At 29.8% G+C, this 23,888-nt stretch overlaps 2 protein-coding genes across 2 annotated transcripts; one reads left to right on the top strand and one right to left on the bottom strand.

The window, feature by feature from the left end:
- Positions 1-13,036: 13,036 nt before the first annotated feature.
- LOC100813747 (uncharacterized) lies at positions 13,037-15,379 on the top strand. The gene is made up of 2 exons (XM_003551311.5): positions 13,037-13,953; positions 14,379-15,379. The coding sequence occupies exon 1, from the start codon at positions 13,180-13,182 to the stop codon at positions 13,888-13,890; it is 711 nt and encodes a 236-aa protein (XP_003551359.1). The 5' UTR covers positions 13,037-13,179; the 3' UTR covers positions 13,891-13,953; positions 14,379-15,379.
- Positions 15,376-19,770, bottom strand: LOC100812126 (THO complex subunit 3). The gene is made up of 11 exons (XM_003551310.5): positions 19,533-19,770; positions 19,285-19,380; positions 18,288-18,417; positions 17,846-17,937; positions 17,564-17,632; positions 16,671-16,728; positions 16,465-16,564; positions 16,191-16,277; positions 16,028-16,106; positions 15,765-15,897; positions 15,376-15,678 (listed from the first exon to the last, which is right to left on the bottom strand). Exons 1-11 carry the CDS (start codon positions 19,593-19,595, stop codon positions 15,644-15,646), a joined length of 942 nt encoding a protein of 313 aa, XP_003551358.1. The 5' UTR covers positions 19,596-19,770; the 3' UTR covers positions 15,376-15,643.
- Between the last annotated feature and the right edge of the window lie 4,118 nt (positions 19,771-23,888).

The following is a 23,888-nucleotide window of genomic DNA, read 5'->3' as shown; positions in this document are numbered from 1 at the left end:
CTTTTTAGTTTTTATAGTTTTTAGTTCTTATAGTTTGAAAGTAATCTTTTTAGTCTCTATAATTTACAAGTGTTCTTTTTATCCCTATAATTTATATTTTAATTCTCTTTTATTCTTATAATTTGAAAACTATAAGGACTAAAAAAGTATGAATGATGAAATTATATGGATTAAAAAGATCACTTTAAAAAATATAACGACTAAAAGAGAATTAAAATGTAAACTATAGAAATTAAAAAGATCAATTTTAAACTATAAAAACTAAAAATATAAAAATTATGAAACTATAGAAAACAAATGAATAATTTAACCTTAACCATAAAAAGGAGAGTAAAAGAAGCTTTGCAAGCGACAGATAATAGAAGTGGGGAGCTAAGAAGAGAGAAGCACACATGGAGGGAAGGATGTGTCCATTAAAAGCTGGGGCATGGCGTCCCCACCTTTTTTGTTACAATAATAATAAAGAGGTTCATTGGGGCCATTGTGTTTTCTCTCTTTGTTCAACTTTTTCTTCATTGATTCACTTTTGAACGTCACAACATAACAACATTGACACAGCACACAGGATCTTACACTTAGATACCTGCGAGACTGCGAGCGAGGCTGCAACTAGTCCCAAGTGAGATATATCATATACTTTGTTTGATACCCGAGAGGCTACTTCTGGTCCCCTAAACAGCCACACACATATATTAACAAGATTCCCAAGCATTGTAAACACAAATTTGGAATATACTCCTCCTCCCAATTCATCATGCACTAACTCAACTTTTCATTTAAGTGTATATTTGGAAGAAAGTCGACAAATTGATTATCAGTCAAATTCATCTTCAAGTGATAAAATTTATGTTTAAATAATTTTAGTTAGAATTAATTTTGAACTAAATTTTAGTATAATTTTTTTTTATTTAATATATTCTGAAACCAGAATCAATTATTAATCATTTTCTAACATAAAATCAAATATATAAAAAATTATCTAAAATTAATTCTAAACTCAAAATCAATAATACTTCCAAAGATTGCTCTTTCCAATTTCTACAACAATTAGCCATACTATACATTATTATGTGCAACACGTTGAGGAAAATATAACTTACGTGTTAAATATTCCATTTAACGTAAAACGAGAATCCCAAGTTTACCAAAACACTTTCTAAGGACCACCGAAACAAAATAATAAATAAATAAATAGGAGGAAGCATTTTTATAGGGAGGGGAAAAAAGCTTCAACTCAAAAAACATATTATAATTTGTAAGAGTAAATCTTAATTTTATTTCGTCAAACTCTATCAGACATATCTAATGAGAGAGAGAAAGGTAAACAAAAAATAATATTAATCATACAAACATATTGTTTTTAGTCATAAATTCTGTTTGAATAGATTTCTCCATAAATACTTATAAAAATAAAATAAATAAATAAATAAATTTCTTACTTCATAAAGATTTCTCTATAATACCTAAACAATATTTTAAAAATTGATCTACCTCCAATTACATACACTTAATTTATTTAAATCACATTATAGGTCTACATAATATAACAACATTGATTTCTACAACTTACAGCAACACATGTTTTTTTACTCAAGTGATCTAGAGTTTGTAATCAAATATTTTAAAGATTTGATTTATTTTAATATCGTCACCACCATTATTAATGTGATCGTCACCCTAATCATTATTGTCGTCACCAACTTAACTATTGTCGCTGTCACCATCGATGGTGGTGACGGAAGTCATGTTAATGGTGATGATAGAGATCATGACATCGATTAATGACGGTGGTAGTAGGGATGACAATGACAATAGTTATATGGGTGATAATAGTGACAGTTGACAACTATGGTAGTGATTATTGTGGTGGCCATGACAGTTATGATAAAAAGATCATGACCATGATGATTGATAAACATTAAATTTATTGTATTTTCATATGCAATTTGAGACGTTTATTTGATATTTTAGTATATTATAGGTTTTTTTTTAAATCAAATTTCTTATGTTTTCAATTTTTAATATATTTTAAATAAAAATTACAATTTTAGAAGTTTTTAATTTGATTTTGTGAGTTTTTACGTAAAAATGAGATAATTTTACAAGATAATCTTGTTCAAATAAAATATAGGCCGTTTAAACTAACTTAAACAGAGGAGAAGATGAAATTTTATGAAAGATGTTTCGATTAAGCCATATTAATCTTGCTTACATGATTTTCATTATTTCCAAGAATTTCCAATATATTTAAGTCTTTTGTCTTACATGATTTTCATTATTTCCAAAGCTCCAGTATCTTCTCTCTTTTATAGGAAAATAATAATAAAGAATATGAGCTCGGATTTAATTTGCTAAACAATAAAAAATCATGCATAATAAATTAAAAATTATACAAAAGGCATAAAAAGTTTATGTAAATTATCTAGTATGCATCAAAGAACATTGAGTTTTAAGTTAAAAGTTATCATGTACTTTTCCTTCTTTTTTTTTACTAGTTAACTAAATTTTTTCATACACTCTTTAAACATGAACCATAAAAATATAAAATCACGTACTCAAATCCTACACTTATATTCCCTCTCTTTACCGTGAATTTTAAGAACCGCAATTAATTGCTTCCAATACAGTAAAATAAAGTTATCACAATATTCCTTCATCCTTAAAAGAATCAGTGCAATGACATCTTAAAAGATATAATATATAGAATATGAACAAAGAATATTTTGTTTACATAGTACACAACTTTACTCATTAGTAAATTGGCTGCTACAGAATCAAAAACATTTGAAGATATAAACTAATGTTTGATTCTTTCTTTATCAGATCTGAATCTGATCCTATAAAGTTGTGTTGTGGATGGTGAAAATAATCGCCTGCGATGTCATTGCGCCGGGTTTCGTCTATATAAGCTTGCTCTGTTTTTTAATCCAGAAAAGGTACGTACCCTTTATTCGGTCTAAAATGTATAAACAATGGTTACGTGACTTACGTATAAAAAATATAGTCTAAATGATATATCAAAATTGTTCCAAATGCTTTGTTTAATTAATGTGCTGCACAAAATAACAATAACGTTGGTCTATAAATATTTAGAAGGGAATAAAAAATAATTCACTTTGAATAATAAGATTGAAAATAAGTTAGTTCGATGGTCGGAGATTTTTGGTTTAGTTCGGATCAAGATTAATTAGGTTAAACTTATTTATCAAATAAGTTAAATTAAGATTTAAAAAGTCATTTTAGCAAAAAAAAAATTATGTATTTTAAGTCATTTAATAGGACTGTAAAAAAAGTTATTTAATATATCTTTTAATCTTAACAAACTAACTAATTTAAGTTAATAATAATATTGTGAATTTTTACTATAATATTTTTAAATTATATATTTGTTTATCAATTTATTTATAAGTTTAAGTTCACTTACCTACGTACTGATATTTTAGAATTTAGGACCATTAATCTATTTAGAGTTTGATTTATTGACCTATTTTTTTTATAAAAAAAAAAAACTATTGTAAAGTAGGCTTTTAGATTAATTTTGATATTAGGACCTTTTAGAAAAAGGAGTTATATCAATTAAATATGAGTGAAGCATTATCATAAAGTAAATAAAGTACAAGATATAAGATAAGAGCATAGTAAATTCTTATATTATATCCTATCTTTGATGTACACTGGTTTGTATTAAAAAAAACTTAAATAATTTTTTAATTCCTATAAAATATAGTGTTTTCTATTTTAGTTTTTTGATATTTTTTTAGTCTTTTAAAGACCAGTTAAATATATTTAAGATTTTTGATAAATTATCAAATTTTATTTTAGATATCTAATAAAAAAAATTATTGTTCAAGTCTATAATAGATTAAAATTTTTGTTTTAAATTCTTACTGAATTAAGTGATAACATGACATTATTATAATCATTGATAACATTAGAAATATCAATATGTAAAATAACACATTATTATTTAATTGATGACAAAACTTAAAATAAAAGTTTCAATACATCAAAATTTAATACAACAAAAATATCTATTAGAAACTTAAAATAAAATCCAATCATTTATCAAAGATCTTAAATACATTTAAACATTTAAAGGTTTTAGCTTTAGTCTCTACTATCCATGAGCAAGTGGTAATTGTGGCTTCTCGGGAGAATTGATGAATGCATCAAAGATGTACTTGCTATTGCTAGTACCAGTACATCTAATAATTCTTAATTGTTTGGTTTAAATAGTCCCGGACTGTGAAACAAAGGAGTATCCCAAACCTACACCGAGGTATTGACGGCGATTCTCAAATATCGCAGAACAGAATGAGATACAATGAGATAGAATGCAATAGAGACAAAGACAAGGAAAAAACGAGTTATCTACGCCGGTCCAGTGCCCAAAGGTCAAGGAAGTTGGTGACCTGATGATAGGGGAACCGACGACCGAAACCCCAATGAACAGCGGCCGTAACTATAATGAGAGAAGTCAACCTATTTTTACATCTAGGATTTACATATACAACATATTAATTATTTTGTCACTCATGTGTAATTGTTTTTACAAGTTGTATTTTAATTTTCTTATAAATAAGTCTCACGTTATCAACTTTTTTTAATAGATAATAATTCAAAAACACCATTAAAAAAAATTACATTACTTTAGACACCCCAAAGACTTTAGGCACTAATCCTATTGACACCTTTCACTTATTTTATTTTTTATCATATCATACACTTATTATATCTATTACTTATCTTCAGTGTTTCCTTCACTAAATATATTAGCATATGAAATGTCCAACAAATATTTCCATTTCTATAACTTGATAAATTCGTGACTCGGACTAGACAAGACAAGGTTTGAGCACATGGATTAGAAACCAGGTGGACAGCTCTAGTCTCGTATGCCAAGGTGGTGTTAAGTACAGCCAAAAGGAGCCACCAAACATACAAACAACCATGAACCATGTAGGTTTATATCCTATCTACATGCACGTGAAAGAGAGATAAATCATGAAAGTAAAGGCTTGCACAAGTGCGCAGGTTCTCACTAATAATGTGTCTAAATTTTGTCGCTTCACTATTTTTGTGAGTTGTTAATCGAAATTAGTAAGTTGATTCTACCTCCATCGATTCACCAAGTTGAAAAAATGGTGGTGTAGAAGGAATTTTATGCCACATTTCAATAATGATAAAATTCTTTTTTGTTGAAATGCTTTGTTTTTAATGAAATTAAATCTCTAAGGTTAGAACTTCAACTATATATATCGGGAGGCACTTTCTTGTTGTCCAAATGACATGACGTGAAATGATCTGTCATTTATAATTAATATCTTACAATACCTCCAAAATTTGTGTTCTCGAGTGTCCACATTTAGCTTTAAACAGTCTACAAGTGTTATAAAAAAAAAATAACAAGTGGCGATTTTAGCACCTTTCAGGGGAGGACTTCTATATATTTTTTTTTATAGAAAAAGTCTTAACATTTATAGTAAAAAAATTTGACCCAAGTTATGTGTGATGTGAAATAGTTTATAACATCTAACATCGTCATCCCTAACATCTAACATTGTCATCCCTAATTATATAGAAGTATGCAATATTTTTTAAAATCAAAATATTAACCCGGCTCATTGATTTAACCAATAGTTTTTAACCATGTCGAATTGTATATAGTTTAAGTATGGAATAAGTAAAATATTATAATTAACCAAATAGTTGTGGTGTAGTAATTGATGTTATTTAAATTAATTATTAGATCACATGTTTAACTTGGCTAATAAAATTTTACATTCCTATTAATATAGAAGAAATAGGCAACAAAGTTCAATTCATTATTCTGCATTAAATGTTTCAATCGATTTTTAAATCATCTCAAAGTACGTTGCCAGTTCACCTGATCAAATAAATCTAGTTTTTTTTTGTTTTTTACAAAATTCAAAATAAATCTAGTTGAAAAAAGTTTTATAATTATGGAATAAAGTTAGAAATGCACACGAATCAAACGAAAAGGCAATATATGCCTCGTATCTAATAAATAATCATACAAACGTTTGTTAAATTATAATGAGGTGCCCGTAACATTTTGGCATCCATCTTCTCGAAAAGGTTGAAAGGTTGAAAAATCATGACACTTTCGTAGATAAAAAAAGATTATCACCTATTTGACAAATGTTAAAAAGAATATTGGAATTCCATCAAAAAGATAGAATTTGACTTTGTTCAACAAAATTGTACAAAAATAAATATATAAAATCGTAAATGATATAATTAAGAGAGATAAAAAAAATAATGTGGTAAAAATTATTTTAATATAACAAGCAATGGCTAGTATATGTGATTCATGTAGGAATAAGTGTGAGATCAAATTCCATATAATTGAGGATAAAATTCATAAATCAAAATCTTAAGGTAACAATGAGAATATTGAATATTATATAAGTGAGGACAAGACTCATAAACCAAAATCTTAAAGTAGGTTTTAAGTTAAGACATGATGTTAGACTCACTTGTATGATTTGCGCACTCTAAGGATCACATGTCACCATTAGATACTCATAAATTAAAAATGACTTTTACTTAAAAAAATTATTATATGAAAGAAATTCACACTTGAGATAGATAATTAAAGTATAAGGATGAAGTCAAATCTTATATCAAGTAAGAATAAGAAAGTCAAATTCACTTATATAATTTATTAATCCTCCATTACATAAATCTTTTCATTATTTTTTTTTTCCAAGATTGTACAACAATTAATCATGGGATGCCTCCAATATAATAACAAATTTGCATAGCTTTAATCGAAAAAGTGAAAGCTCATCCTGTCCCCTTCGTGTATGTAAATTAATGTGTGACAGAGATTTAAAGAAGAGGAAGATGTTCCAATCAGTACCCAAATTATCAGAGAGGTGGAAAAGAACCATGCAAAAACATAAACGTACATGTATTTTTTTTTTCCTTTATTGTAATGGAACAAAATAAAGGAGCATGGATAGGCAATTAGGCATGCAGGGCGCAGAACTCAAATATATATATATTCTCAAATTTATGGCGATTGCTCTGTCATTTCGTAATTTCATCCTTAATTAATTAAGGTCATGCAAGATAGCTAGGTGCCTCAGTGAAAAGTACTTAATTCAAGATTGCTAGATTTTGTGCTTTATTGCAACGAATGGACAAGGACTAAAGGAGTATCATACATCATGCATAGTTGATCATCAAGTATTTTTATTTAATATAAACTTTTTGATCGGTCAACGAGATGCTTAATTACTTTATAAAACAAATACTATATTGTCTATTATCATCAAATAAATTACTGTACGCTTAAACTATGGTTTAAAGACTTTTTTTCCTTCTAATTTAATGTTTTTTTTCCTTGAAAAAAAATATTTTTATTTTTAGTCCTTATAAATTATATTTATTTTGTTTTTAGTTCTTAAAATACTTTAGATAACATTTTAAATAATGAAAAAAGCATTATCTAAATCATCTTAAAGATAAAAAAAATAAAACAAACATAATTTATAATAACTAAAAATAAAATAATAAGTTTACAAGGACTAAAAGAAAAAAATACTAAATTGCAAAGATTAAAAAGATATTTAAGCCTTAAATATTTTTCTATATTTAAAATAATTAATATAGTATACAAAGTTTTACATTTTTATCCAATCATAACTCATCATATATATTAAATTTGTTGATTTTTATGATAATTATTTTACACAATAAATGTATCATCCTTCAGCTCTTCAAATTTGAGTGAATAGATATTTTAGTTCCTGTCTTTGTAGCTATTTTGCAAAATAGTCTCTATCCTTTTGAAATGTAAAAAATAGTTTCTATCTTTGCATAGTGTTGCAAAATAGTCATTGTCGTTAAATTCGATAGTAACATCATTAGTGAGGTACATTGTTGACAATTTTAGTGCTACATAGACTATCCAATGTGGCACTAAAGTGTGTGTTGTCACTTGCTTCTTCTTCCTCAAATTAGGAACCCGGATGAAAAGCCAATCCTGAAAGAACCAAAACCTGATGAAGCTTAAACATTACCAAAAACTTTCACAAAAACAGCCAAAGGAGGGATTTGAAATCCAAACCGGAGAGTAAGGATATAGTAGAAACTGATGAATATGAATTTGAAAATCCCCAAAAGGAGGCCCCTACCAAAGAGTGTGAAATTGATCTAGCAAAGCTGAAAGAGATGAAAAGAGAGGAGGAAACTGCGAAGGCAAAGCAGGACTTGGAAAGAAAGAAGAAGTTAGCAGAGAAAGCTGCAGCCAAAGTAGCCATCAGAGCACAAAAGGAAGCTAAGAAGAAGCTTAAGGTGATTTCTTTGTTTGTTGATTCATTTCTTTTTCTCATTCCATGGTTATACATTTTCCAAAACCTGAAAACTGCTTGTAATAGGACCGTGAGAAGAAAGCAAAGAAGAAATCAGGTGCTGCAGTGAAGGAAAAGGTCCAAAAGGAGAGTGGCTAGGTTTGTGAGGTAGCATAAGTTATGTTCATGTTTCTATACATCCTAACTTATCATAATTTTTCAATTCAGTCTAAAGACTTGTCACATGGGTTTGCTTACATGGACTAAGACTTGCCACATAGACACATGACTAATAGTGGAAATTGAATTTTAACAGTAAGGACTTATTTGCATAACGGATGTAAAGATAGAAACTATTTTTTACATTTCAAAATGATAGAAACTAATTTGCAAAATGGTTACAAAGAAAAGGACCAAAATGTCTATTCACTCCTTAAAATTTTACTAAAAGTGCTGCACGAAAACACAAAAGAAGTTGTTGTAGTTCCATCAATCCATGTCCAAATAGCCATTTGCAATATTCAAAAGATATATAGCCTTTGAGTTTTTGTTTGGGCACCATCCAAATTACTAGTACACCCAACATAATATTGGAAATTCTAGTTTTAGCCTTTCATAAAATTGATATGGATTAACAATCTATAAGCCTCATACGGATTGTTAATCCTTATCAGTTTTACAGAAAGATAAAATCGAAGTTTCACATGTTATGCTGAGTGTATCAATAATTTGCATGGTGCCCAAAGAAAAACTCATGGCCAATGGCTACTATATTAAACTATTAACCCATCACAAGGTAATTTTGAAAGACTTTAAACTTAAATAGTGTAGTTAATTAAGTGTATTTATGAGTAGGTTTATATTGTTAAAATTGCATCACTGCATCATGGAAATGAGTGAAGGTACTTATTCAAGATTTAATTATTTAACTGTGATTTGATATGTAAAAAATAGATAATATTATTTCAATTTTTAATATTCCCTCTAATCTTTGTTATAAGGTATCATTTTGAAGAAATTGGTAATCTTTTTTATAAGAAAATTTATAATTCCTATGCAACATTTTTTTCACTAGTTGTCCTTGTTAAGTACTCTAAGTATTTATGTTTTTTTATTGATAGTGATGCATAATACTTTTAGACTTTAATATTTTCAGATTATCAATAACAAGTTAATGATTATTAATAAGGATAAAATTAGTATATTTTTTTTATAAAAAATCAATAAAATCAACTGCATTAACTCTTTTTATTAGTATGTGTGGTTTATGTCCAAAGTGCCTTTTATAATAAGAACAAGAGAAAGTATAACATACCAGACATTGTTAAATAAAAAAATATATAATATTTATAATTTCATAACATTAAAAAGTAAACTTTCCTTATAAATAATGGAAGAAAACCTTCACTTATAAATGTCATTATCCATAACTCATAATATATAATATCTAAAATTTAATAGAGGCCAAATTAAACATGTCATAATATTTGTTAACACTTATAATTAACAATTAATTAAATATAATTGACATAATTTTCAATTATCCAGTAAAATGGATTCTCTCTTTTTTTAAAAAAGTAAAATGGATTCCAATATGCATAATTTAGTAAAGGAAAAATTGTGTCCAATCATTAGTCAAACAACTTTTGTATAGTGTTTTGCCATAATAAAAAAACATTGTTAAATACTTAAATATGTAAGTCTTGTACGAATCTTATATAATTGTAATTTACAAAAGAATGCGTTGCTGGTATTATTTTTTATTTGATAGGATATGTTAGGATTTTAATCTCTGAGCAAGAAATTAACTCTACTAACTAGAGTAAAACTGGTGTCATGGACAAGAATTATTCCCAAGATAATCCGAATAATAAAAGGGGAGGCATTATTGTAAAAGTTTTTATACTACTAATAAATTAAAAATTATTTTTAGATTTTTAATTAAAATAATTATTATAAAAGTTATCAAACTTGTTATATACCTTCTTAAAAAAAATAAATTTTTTATATCGTATAAAGAAACTTAACATGTATTATTGATATTTTTTATCATTAATGTTAATTGTTATTTTGTTAATTTTTATTAGCAAGAGACAGATTAGAATTCACGATTTCTCTTCTTCTTTTTTTTTAATCATCATGTGAATCTTATAATTCCTCATATATTAAATATGTGTATTATTTATTCATTGCAGAAAAGGAAAGGAAGAAGAATATAATAAAAATTGAAAAAACAAACATGAAAAATTGTGTTTTAAATTTAAAATATGCAACAAGATTAACATGATATAATATGATTGATAGATAATTATTACTTTTAATTATAATTATATGATGAGGGGTTTGATCCTTATATATAATATGCCATATGTGTGTATAAAAGGCCATTGATTTATTAAAAGAAATCAGTCTCTTAAATAATTTTTTATATATAAAAAAATTAATGTTTGACTCTCAACTATGCAAATAAGGGGAGAAGTGCTCATGCAGGGTGCTAAAAAACAAACGTTGAAAGTGTTTCAAGATATGCTCACAAGGAAAAAGAATACTAATGCAAAAGTAAAACCCATCAAAATGCAGGATTTAACCTTTCAAAACAATAGCATAAATGAAAAACAAATATGTTATGGTATGTTTTATAACACAAACTTGGAAATAAAATCAACATTTTAGAGACAAAAAAAAGACCATGGATCCATCAGAGTGACAATCACTTGTCGATATTAGCTACTTAAGTACTGAGGCTAGGGTGCTAGTCTTTGATGTTCGGTCCACATAAAGAGTCAGATTAAGAAGGGAAAAAAAATGAATGTTGGTCCATTTTCCTCCATTTTTTTTTTCATATCTAATATTTTATTAATATGATTTTCACTCTTTATCTAATTTTAATATTAGTGTTCTAAATATAGATAATACAAGAATAAAAAAATTATAACTCATTTATATAATTTTTTTTACTTCATAAACAATGAAATGAGAACTTTACTTTGTTCCATCATAAAATATATAAACAATTAAATTGATTTTTTTTTCTATTGCCATTCGCTCAACTCTATTAGCTCAACTTTATTAAGTTTCGTTGAATTTATTGTTTCAAAAATTGAACCGATTGATAGGTCAGATCGAGAACATGTTTGAAAAAATGTCCTGGTAACTTCAAAAAATTAACTCCTTTTAAAATTGGTGTAAATCAGTCAGATTAGTCTAAAATCAGTGAAAATGGTTCAAATTATAAATTTAAACCAACATTTTTCAAAAAAAATATATTTTAATTTTTAAAACATTTTTTAAATTTAATCTAAAATATTTTACAATAAATAAAAAATATTAAGATTTTAAAGATAAATAAAAAAAATTAAAAATATATTTTTAATTTATCTTTTAAAATATTTTATACAAAATTAAAAAAAGCCACAAAATACCAATTTATTACATGAGGAATTAAGAAGAGCAATTTATCAAAATTCAAAACTAAAAAAAAAAATTAAATTTCAGGGATTAAAAAAGATACACATCCCAAATTCAGGAATTATAACAGTAATTAAACCTAAAGAGAAATACTACTACTTGCTACTTTCCACTATAGTTAGGAGTGGATTATGGAATTTATTTTTTATATATACTAATACCTATTTATCATCCTATTATTCACTCTTTTTGCAAAACAAAAAAAAAATAATTTCGTAGCGAAACTCAGTCAACAAACAAGAAATATATCATAAAATCAAAACCCAGCCCAAAAGAAAGCCTGTTTTTTTAGGTTAGACCAAAGCTTTTCTTTTTCCTACAAATTAGTGGGCTAAAGGCAGTTGGGTTAAGGGTTGGTCACTTTCTTGAAACGAAATTGTAGCAAAAGTAGAATTAAGTAAATAATAAATAATAATTAATAAATAAGTAGAACTAGAAAAGTAGGCAAAAATGAAATTTAATAATAATAATAATGATAAAAAAATAAAGTGTTTTAATTTTCTTTAGCTTTATTGAAAGTAGTTTCGTTCTCTAGTTAGACAGCCTAACTTTAACGATTTATTTTCTGTAAAGTGATGTACAATTTTTAATCTCTGTTGATTTATTGGCGTCCAGTTTTTGCATTTTTTTTAGCTTTTGCGAGTTTTCAATACTTCACTTTATTTTTACTCAGAAAAGTGATGTACTGTATACAAATTTTACATTTTCATTCAATTAAAAATTATCACAAGTTTTTAAAATAATTATTACAAAAATAAATAAAATCCATGAAGGTCTATGATTAGATAAATGGAAGCATAACTCAGTAATATTATGTTCTGCTACAATTTTCTTAAAATATTTCGGGAAAAATAAATAAATACATTTGATATTTTGGAAACTTCAAACATATTCAATACTTTCTTTTATCTTTTAAATAAGAGGATTAGTCGGAAGATTTTATAAGAGAATTTAGAGCGTATAAGTGTCGATATATTTTAATTAATTAAAGTCTTCTACTTAAATCCTTAATTTCGTTTCTTAACTTGCATTTATTATATATATATATATATATAACTAATCGTTGACGGCATGGTGTGAAACGGGTTCAACATAACAGAACAGAAAGTATCCGTTGAGATTAATAGTACTAAACTAAAAAATAAATAAAAATGAAAATAGAGAGAAACAGAATACTACATAGAAATGTTACCGTTGGAACCTTAAATGTAACGGTTGAGAATCAAAATGGTATATAACGTTCCAAATCTCTCTCACAACAACCCTACAACGTTTCATTTTCTCTTTACGCTTTCTGCAACAAACACACCATTCTATTGTTCAATCCTTGTCTCATCACATTCTTCATTCTTCTAAGTTCAATCCTTTGCAAACATTAACAACAACAACAATGGGTGAAACAAAAGACACCCACATAGTAGAAATCCCTGTAGATCAAGAACATCACAATAATCACCACAAGAATGTGTTGTGTTCCATGACAAGCAACATGATTGAGGCCATAGAGGACCACCCTCTAACAGAAATCTCCGAAAGCCCGGGTCACCTCTTGCTCCTGAAGCTATGGCAAAGAGAGGAAGAACTCTTTGCCAAACGCATTGCTCACAAGGAGACTAGAATGGACACCATCAAAGCTGAACTCTTTCAACTCTCCTCATTCTTCTTCATCTTCCATGCCTTCTTCCTAACCCTCCTTTTCACTTCTTGGGCCAAGGCCCAACAACAGGCCCAACCCCACCATAGCGTTTGTCACAAGTGGTGGCTTCCTTCCATGGTGTCCCTTTGCACCTCCCTTGTGTTTGTGGTTCTTGTGCAAGTGAAGGTTCATAGGTATTGGAAGGTGTGGGGGCACTTGCAAAGGGAGAGGAATGATGGGAGGGCTGTGACAAGGTGCATTCAGGAGTTGAGGATGAAAGGGGCAAGCTTTGATCTTTCTAAGGAGCCTAATAGTAGTAGTAGTGTGAAGAGGATGAAGAGCTCTAGTGTTGAGATCAAGTGGAGGCCACTCACTTGGTGTTCTAAGAACTTGCTCACCTTTTCCCTTGTTTGCTTTACAGGTTTGGTGTTTCCTGCTTCCAAGCTTGTCCTCTGTGGCTTGTGATCATTGGATCTAGCTCTCCTTGGAGCATGGACTTTGATGGCTCTTGCTGAGGGACTTGTTGTGGTAAGGTTTCTTTTTTTCCCCCTCACATCGGATCTTGTTATGCTGTGTGTGTTCATTGGTTTTGTTCTTGAATAAACTATATATAAAATCCTATTCTAGAAGGGTATGTTTAAATTTTGGTCAAAACTTCTCTTCAGTTCCTCTACTTCTAAAGAAAGACGATTTTTGGTCCTCGTATCTTCTATAATAGGTAAATTTTATCCCTGACCCTACTATCCCCACTGTACTTGGTGAATTTGTTGAACTTAAAATACTAGGTTGAGGGATCAAATTTATCAATTATAAAAAAAAAGAGTACTATATTCATTGCTTTTAAAAGTAACTATTTCGATTGGAAATTAACTATCTTAGAAGTCATTTGAAGATGACTTTTGATTAATTTATTATATGTTTTAATGGTTTGTATGTCTCTTGCACTTGTTTAGCCTCTGCTGGGGAATGAAGCAGATTTGGTTCGATAGATTAGGTAGCCCTTTACAATCAAGATGTTAATAAAAGAAGCCTCAGATTTCAATGCAAAGATCAAATTTTGCAAGGAGGGGGGCTGGAGCATATTTTATACACATACATACGGGACCATCTATGGGAGACAAGGAGACACGTTTATTAAGTTGATTTTTTATTTATTTATTGATACAAGGTTTTGATGATTGTGTTGCTGATTTGCTGAGTTGTTGATGAGGTGTCTCAGAGTACGCCATTGTCACTTGGAGATCCTTCAAGAGCGTAATTCTTTCTATTCTGAAAGCAACACGGCTTGTTGTGTGCTCTTGATATCTACAATGTTGGGAATTCTATCTAAAATGCAGTTTAAACTGCGTGCTACTCCAATTTTGATTCTTTCTGTACTACCATTTTTTGGAATATATTGTGAAATAAAATATGCAATTCATTTTTGGAACTTTTATTGCAAAAAAAAAAAGTATCTAAGTAGCAATTTTGACTCATTCTGTACCTACCATTTGTTGTTGGAATAAGAAAGAAAGCTGCAATTCATTTTTGGAATTGCAAAAAAATCAAGTATTTAATAAGTGCCAGAACAACAATCTCTAGCAATAATAACCTAGCCAGTGTTAATATATATTAAGTTGTCATTTTCCACAAAATTATAAGAAACTAACGCAAGCTAGATAGGAAAGTAAAATACCAAACAAGTGTTGGTGTCATCCACGGAAAAAAAAAAAAAAAAAAACGATTTGGAGATCCATTTAATGCACACACATTAATCACCAAACTCCATTCTAATTGGATTGGAGAGCTGTGCGTGTAAAAAAAATTAAAAAAAAAAAGAACTATGCTATGCCTGAATCTATTACAAGGGTCACAACTTATTTGTGTGTGTTGTCATTTAATGCACACATTAATTACCAAAGTGAACTCCATTCTAATTGGAGAGCGGTGTGTAAAAAAAAAGAAAGAAAAGAAAGAAGGATGTCTAAATCTATTAACAAATTGTGGTCACAACTTGTATAACATACAAAATTTCTTAAAAAGATCTCATTTTTCCATACTAATTACTAAAAAGAATGGAAGAAAAAAAAAATCCTTTCGATTCTATTCATGTCCGTGAATGCCCCTTGTTCCAAAGATTATTACATAATAATCTGATTCATTCAGATTACAAATCAACCTCATCAGGCTCTTTGTTTGCATTCTCAAATACCAGTAAAAACGGTGCCTCTGCCAAATACTAAGCATTTTTAAAACCAAAAATGCGAAAAACACCTGCAACCAAAAAGCACAAAAGTTAACTGCGGCATTTTGTTATTCGTGCTTCCACTAACACTACACATGTACCCAAATTTTTTTACCTTCATCAGCCTGATGCTTGTTTTTGTCATCACCAGCATATGCAAGTAAATTGTATTTAGGATTCCACTCAACACTGTTCATAGCAGCCCTACAAGGAATTTGATGCACTGTTCTTCCAGTATGAACATTTGACTGTTTCATAAAATAGCAAACAAGATGCAAATTAAATTTCAATCATTTGATAGATTGATAAATCCAAGTCCAAGTTTTGCAAAAGATGAGTTAGAAAACAAAAAAATAAAAAATATCATGTATAACTTACAATATCAATGAACAAGTCTTCACTTGCAGAAGCAATAAAATCTCCAGTGTAATTGAAGCCAATTGTCCGGACAGGCCATCTGAGAAACATAACAAGAAACACAATCAATATAACCTGAAAAACAAAAGCTGAATGAACAAACATGAAGCTGGAGGAAACTCACTCTAGCTTTGTGAAGGTACGCACGCAGAGCATCTCTGAGATATCCCACAGACTGACAAGGGAATCAGCACTTCCAACAGCAAAATATCTGCAACAATAACATGGCATTATCTATTTATGTCCTTATAGATACTTTTCTATGAAAATTAAAGATATTCTATTGAAGGAAATGAAGACAGACAATTAAAATTTTAGAATTAGATATATGGTTGTGCATTTGTATCCTACCTTGCTAATTGAAGTGTAATTAGTGAGACCAGAAAGAACAAATGTACCTTCCTACTGGATCAATTGCGATGCAATAACAACCAGCTGTATGAGCCATGAGAGTGTCAAGAGGTCGAAGAGATGGGTAAGAAAGTACTTCCACAGTCCCTGACAGGGTGAGCATATAATAAAAATACAAGAAAGTTTTCTACTTTATCAGAGCCCAAGTTGAGATTCATATTTTGGAAACTACCAAGTCAAGCAATGATCTTACCATTTCCTGTTGTTAGAAAGAACATCTCACCCGTCATGTTCCAAGCAATCTCATTTACCTAGGAAAACACAAGAATCATTGAGTTCACAGGAATTAATTCTTCTCAATAGAGTTAAACACATGCCTCTCATTGAGCCAAACAAAAAGGATGTGCACTATTTTAAGTATTGAAAGTGTGTAATCATACATGGACATGAATAAACTCCAAAAGATCAGGCGTGAGTTTAATGTAGTTGAGCAAAACAATGAACTCCAGAACAGTATAATAATTAATGATGTTGAAGGAGTTGGAAGTTGGAACTTCAGGTGAGATGAATGTGAAAAGAGAAGAAAACAAAAGCCAGGAACCAGAAAATGATGGTACTCATACAATTACTAATCCATCTCTATATAGGGTGAATCCTTAAAACTTCCATTGATGTGGATGTACTAAAAACAACATTCTGTCTATTTTTAAAAGACACAACTAGTTTCAAGTCATGGAAATTGTAGGTCACTCATTCAACAAAGATGGAAGTTAAAAAAAAAAACAAAAATATGAAAATTTGTGGTTAATTTTGATGGTTCAATACTAGGGCACTCAGTTCAGCCAATTGAATGCAAATTTTTATCAACTTATAAAGCAATACGTAATTTACTCTCCAACTAACAAGCCCTTTATTCTTTATTGGACTTTAAATTTCAACTCTTATTCCTCAACATGACTGGATGATTTAAAAGAAAAGGTAGTCAAATTAACATGTATTTTACCAATTAAACTGGAAAAGGCTAATGAAAGTCAAGTTGCTCGTAATTTTCAAGATTCAGTATCATTTCTTATCCTCCAAAACAGGCTTTAACAAACTGACAGAAACAGACCAGACAGCAAGAATGAAGTATAAACTAGATAATACCTCATAATTGAACTTGCGCCTATGAATTGGTTTGAACTTCCGAACATCCAATATTGTTAATTCATCATCCTATGAAATACAAAACAAGGTGTGAATTTAACACACTTGAAAAGAAGCAAGAGAATCATAGACATGGTCTATTTATTAACTACAAACCTAATGATCGTAGAACAAGAAACAATTCAAACATAAAAACATATAGTTGATTTTGATTTTTACATATCCAGTCACCATATCTGCACTTCAGAGCTTAAAGCAAATGAAATGGATTGTGTCACATACCCTGTTACCAACAGCTACATGAGTCCCATCAGGTTTGTAAGTGATGTTGATATTCTCTCCACTAAGTTCTGCCTGTTGAGAGCATTTTCCACCTGCAAAAACCAAACATGAGCAACTTTTTTCCAAAACCCGTTCTTTGCCCTCAAAAAAAAATTCTCTGTCAACATAATTTTAGATTTACTTTAAGCTAACTCAATTAGCATTTTTTCCAACTATTCATCAACAAAAAGAAATCATTTGTCTTACCTATAGAAATATTTCCAAGTAAATAAACCAATTATTTGTGCATTTCAATTGCATATATGGGAGGTTTGCATGGGATCAAGAGAATATAACCATACAATGCATTATGGGTCCCCCAAACTATAAAAAAGCCATAATAAATCTCTGCCCTTCTGATATGACAAATTAAAATAAATTGTGCAACTAAATGATCACTTACTTCGAGCATCCCACAAACGAACAGTCTTGTCACCCGATGCAGTTGCAATCAAATCAGCATGTTTGGGGTCCCAGCATAGCTGATCGACACTATCAGTGTGACCTTTCAATTCAATATCTTTGACCTTGCCCTACAATAAACACCCCCCCCCCCCCCACCCAAACACACAAAACAGAAAAATTAAATTTCTAACCACAATAACAAGAATGATAAAATTGTTTACAATGACATAAAAGAAGCGGCAAAAACTAAAAGAGAATCTCTAAGCAGAATTGCAGAAAGGGTATAATACTTAAGCTTCTCAATTTTAACCCCGGGGTATCATAACATAATGTTTCATTTCTTGCAAGAAGCCCGTGGAAAAAATTCAACTGCAACTTTGCTAAGAATTTCCTTCCATATTATACATAATTCACAATGCATTTATTGATTTGATCTAACAAGTCCTAATTCTTAGAAAATCCTCCCTGATAGTATAGCCATTTTGGATCATGGAAGGTAATCAAAGGATTAATCCTTGGTTATATCACATTCCAAAAAATAAAAAAATAACATCATATCATGTTATCTCATCCACCAAAAGTAATAAAAGGACATTGCTTAAATTCATCAAAAGTTCCCACAGTAATTTCAAAGTGGAGATTATTAAACAAGATTTCAATACTAAGCCACTCAATTTTTTTCAACAGCAAACCTACCACATTTCTTTGTAAACATTAACTTATGCTTTCTCCATTCAAATGAAGAAATCTCTATGTGGCCAATATGTCACTTTTATTCCATTAGCCCTGAAGCCATATTCAGGTACAACAACCCAAAAGACTGGCCTATACTTAAGGGAAATATAAAAGCCCTTTGCATCCTCTAATCCATGAAATTAAACAACATAAGTTGCTGTTTCATTCTCCTGAGGGCTATTATGAGAAAATATATCGATACAAAATTTAAAAATTTAGTCACACACACAAAAAAAGGGATCAATGGGGAGTAATGTTACATGCCCATGTGGCTCAATATGCCATATTCGCGCAGTTTGATCCACAGAACCAGAAGCAAGTTTTGTGCCAATGCAATTCCAAGCCACGGAGTGCACCTATTAGAGAAAAAACAAAAAATACCCATTTCAGAATTGTAACGGAAAAACTGAGAAAGGGCTTATCTTTCACACAAACCGAAGCATTCAAGCACGAAAGTTTTGAGCTTTGAACGCGTTTACCATGAACGAGAAAGGGGGCAAAAGGGTACCTTCTTCTTGTGACCCGAATACTCTCTGTTATGGAGATTCTTAAATGGGATTTGTTCCTCCATGGTGGAAGCAACGAATCTTAGAGGCTTGAGTAGAAAGATTCCCAGTAACTGTGATTGCTGTGAACGGTGTCTACTGTCTAATGACAGTGGAAACGCACAAGTAGGAACAGGAGAAAGCGTGAGTGTTGTATTGTGTGTGTTTTATTTTTACCTCAAAAATTTGTAGCGCAATCCTATGTGATTATTATTTTAGGTTTCATTTGGAAGGGAATTTTTACATTTTAAGAAATTTAAAATTTATGATAATTTTATCATTTTAATTAAAACATTTCCTTTTGTAAAATAATTTAATTTTTGTATTTTTTGAAGACAGAGTAATTTAATTTCTATCATATGTAAATTTTATGTGTTATTTGAAGGGTTTTTTTTTTCTCATTTTAAGTGTTATATGGAAAAAAAATTGCTTGGAAAAAAATATAAAAGTTTTATCACTTAAAAACCTCTTTGAATTTAATATTCAAATAAGTCATTTGAGCATATTTTAAATTCACTTAAAGATTAAACTTATCTCAAAATTTTCCATCCAAACATCATAAAGAACAAAAATCACTTTTTATTTCCAATAGTGTATATAAAAATTTATTACTTTACTATAGATGATTTAGGACACACATTAGCCCAAAAGTCCATGAGAGTTATAGCACATAGCTTATATAAATCGTAAAATCGCAAGTACAATCTATAAGAGATATCTATCTAGGCTTATAACTCGTATTAAAATAAAATTTTCATCACAAGAATAAAAGGGTCAAAGTTTATAGTCAAACCTATAAACCTAGATATGAGGTGAATTTGATAAACTCTGAAAGGTGGAAAAGTATGTATAGATGATGGATGATCCAATCTATCAAGTTTTCGAATGTGATACTTAATCAAGTCATTATTTTTTTATGACTTCATCCTAATATAAAAAATAATTGTGCAATTTTATACATCCTAATGTCTTTAAATCTTGTTTTATATTGTTATTGATTTAGTTGAGTTGTTTCTTAAATATATTGAATTGTACCCACGAAGAGAATCATTGAGAAAAAACATGAGGCAATCCTGTATGCACAAGTGGTGTCTCATAAAAGTGACCAATTAACTAGAAACCTCATACAGTTTGTTAATTCTATACAAATTTATCACCTACTTTAAGAGTCCAAGGAAGTGTGTTAGGAGCTAATCCTTACTATACTCTACAAACTAAGGTAATTCCTCTTGCTTCCTGATTTTATTCCATTAATGGTATTTATAACAAAAGAAAGGAGATAACGAAGCTGTAATTTCCCCACAGGTGGGCCAGCTGCTGAAACAAACTCGTAATTGGTAATAACAGAATTGATTCTATAGCAATAACAGAATTCCAAAATAGTTTTATCCTAATGCTTTTATCAGCAAGAACTTGTGATACTGAAACTAAATGTAGTCTTGATATTGGGCTGGTCTCCTAGTAATCCTTTTGGGCCTGCTATGAGTAAGTGGCCCTTGTCCTGTGTCCTGTGTTCTGCTGCCTTCGTTGCTATCAAAGTGCATCAATATTAAAAACCGCGTGAACCAGCAACAAAGATTCCACATTTCGATTACAAGTTAACCTGGATAATGACATCATGATTACAAGCGTCCACGTTTATTTTAAAACTATTTATTTAAGTCCTTTGTAAACTATTTTTTAATCAAAAAATAATTTAGTAATAATTTTCTTAATAGTAAAAACTAAAATAATAAATTTTAAATTTTATAGATGTTTTTTAAAAAAACTAAATAAAATAAAAATAAAACCTATTTTATAGAGAATAAAGTTTATTTAAGTTTTCTATTTTAAAAAAATTACTTAAAAGGTAAAACAAAGAAATAATAATAAAGCAAATATTTCCCCTCATTTTAGGGCAAGTTAATTTTTTGTGTGTGTAGTACCTACTAAATTTTTTCTTCCATCTTATTTCTCATTTCAAATAAAGAAAATTTTATAATTTCATTCTATCTTCGCTACAACTTTTTTTCTTCTATATTTACACTGAAGCAGAGCAAAGACAAAGAGTGTGTTGATTGTGGAAGTAAGTTTGGCTATACCAAAGATGGGATTTTTAATTATTTTTTGATAAAAGAGTGTGTTGATAACTTGTCCAGTCATTTTTATTTTTCTTATTTTTAATTATTTCTTAATTATGGGATTTTAAGAAAGAAAAAACTTTACTCTTACACGCATTCTTATCTCTATTTTTACTCGCATTTTTTATAATGAAAATATATTTTTTCCTCTTTTTCTTATTATTATTTTTATTTTTATTTTTATTTTTATTTTGAAGGGTAAACCCCTTTATACTGAATATTATTTGTAATGAAATTACAAATACATGCTCGGGAGAATTTAATTAATTCAAGATTTAAACTTTGGGGTGTAACAGTGATAAAGAAAATTCAAGAAAAATTAGTAAGGCCTCATAATTCAGAATGTTGGTAACATGCAAGAAATCTATACGTTTTAATTCAGAATGTTGATAACATGCAAGAAATTGTATATTTAAATTCAGCAACTATCATGTGTCTAGAAAAATGGCTTTCCGGACAAAAATGGCTTTCCGGACGATTATGAGGAATCGCGCTGTGGCATTTTTGTAAATCCAATTTGAAAAATGGCTTTGGAATGACTTTGGTAGAAAGATGACGTGGCATTTTTGTAAATTCAATTTGAAAAATTCAAGTTGAAAAATGGCTTTGGAATGACTTTGGTAGAAAGATGTCGTGGCATTTTTGTAAATCCAATTTGAAAAATTTCTTTGGAAAAAGACGTGTGGTGGCAGTGGCATTTTTGTAAATCCAATTTGAAAAATGGCAGTGGCATTTTTGTAAATCCAATTTGAAAAATTTCTTTGGAAAAAGACGTGTGTGGCAGTGGCATTTTTGTAAATCCAATTTGAAAAATTTCTTTGGAAAAAGACGTGTGGCATTTTAATGTATCCTTTTTCCCTTCCCTCCTACCTATTTGAGGAATCTGATCACTTGCACTCACCACCTCACTTAAAATCAATACACATACATACACCTCTCAACACAATGGAAAATGGCAAAGCCTTTGTTATTCTGTTTACTTTGCTGTTAGGTTCGGTTCAAATTAAGTATACAGAGCCAGGGACCAATCCCTTCCTATCAACTCCAACCATGTCCCTTTTCGTCGCCTCTATCACTTGCCATGGCCTGGCATCCATGGCTGCAGACACGAACTTGCAAGCACTCATAATATTCTACATGTCCGGAATAGTTGGATGTGAGGTACTCGTCTGGGTTCTTCTCGCTGACATTTTCTGGTACAGTATGGTCAACATGCTTGCTTCAATCGTAGCTTTCTTATGCTTCTTCAATGATATTCTTAAGATCTTTGCTGATCATGAGATGCAGCCGCCGGAAGAAGAGGTGTAATAGTATTTGTAAGAAAAGCCTGGTGTATGTGTGCTGGTGTTCGTCATGTTATGGTTCGTGTGTGACCTCCCATAAATAAGTTGTGATTTTATTATTAGTTTTGCTCGTGGGTACTTTTCTTTATATATATATGTATTTATATTCTGAAAAGTTTGGATAGTTTATACTGAGTGTTAGATTAAAACCTTGTTATTGTAGTATAATAGGAGTTATATATTTGCTGTAAAAGACACCAAGCTCCATCATTTATTTGGCTTCAAAGGGCATCATATGAAGTCGAAAATAAAGTTATACTTTAACGCATTTTAATTCAATTTTTTTTTGTTTTATTTCTCTCCTCTAAATCAAACAAAAAAAAGAAAAGTAAATTAATTAAAATATATAGATAGATTGGGGTGGAGTGTGGTGGCCCAAGGGGTGAAGTGGGTCCCCCAGTTAAGGGGCATGAGGTCGAACATGGGGGAAGCGGGTGGTGGTGCGCCAGGGGGACATGGTGTAGTAGTTGCCGATGAAGGGGTCGGAGTGGGTGAGAGGGCCTCGACGTCGTACCAGGACTTGAACACCAGTGGGGCGGCGTTGCGGTCGGGGTGGGAGGTGAGGAAGTGGAGCACGCTTTCCAGGATGTTCTCCAGGACTTGGTCTGGTCGTCATTCCCGTTCTCCAGGAGGTGAGCAAGTTTTTTTTTAAAAAAATAAAAATTATTAGTTAATGAATTATAATAATTTGAATTTTTGAAAAGAAAAATAAATTATAAATAATGACATGATTTTAATTTTACTATTTGTTAAGTGGTTATGCTTATGATATGATACTTTATATATGTCATGTCATTTCTTAAAATTAATACGTTAAAATATAAAATATTTTTTATATATGAAAAATATGTTTAAA

This window comes from Glycine max, chromosome 18 (genome assembly GCF_000004515.6).
Source record: "Glycine max cultivar Williams 82 chromosome 18, Glycine_max_v4.0, whole genome shotgun sequence".
NCBI classification, from domain to species: domain Eukaryota; kingdom Viridiplantae; phylum Streptophyta; class Magnoliopsida; order Fabales; family Fabaceae; genus Glycine; species Glycine max.
This window is presented reverse-complemented; position numbering and strand designations above follow the sequence as displayed.

Coding starts and splice junctions, on each gene's coding strand:
- LOC100813747 (XM_003551311.5), top strand. CDS start 13,180: ATGGGTGAAACAAAAGACACCCACATAGTAGAAATCCCTGTAGATCAA.
- LOC100812126 (XM_003551310.5), bottom strand. CDS start 19,595: ATGGAGGAACAAATCCCATTTAAGAATCTCCATAACAGAGAGTATTCG. Junction 16,729..17,563: donor GGCGCAAGTTCAATTATGAG/GTATTATCTAGT, acceptor GTGTTTTCCTAG/GTAAATGAGATTGCTTGGAA. Junction 15,898..16,027: donor AAGACTTGTTCATTGATATT/GTAAGTTATACA, acceptor TTTATGAAACAG/TCAAATGTTCATACTGGAAG.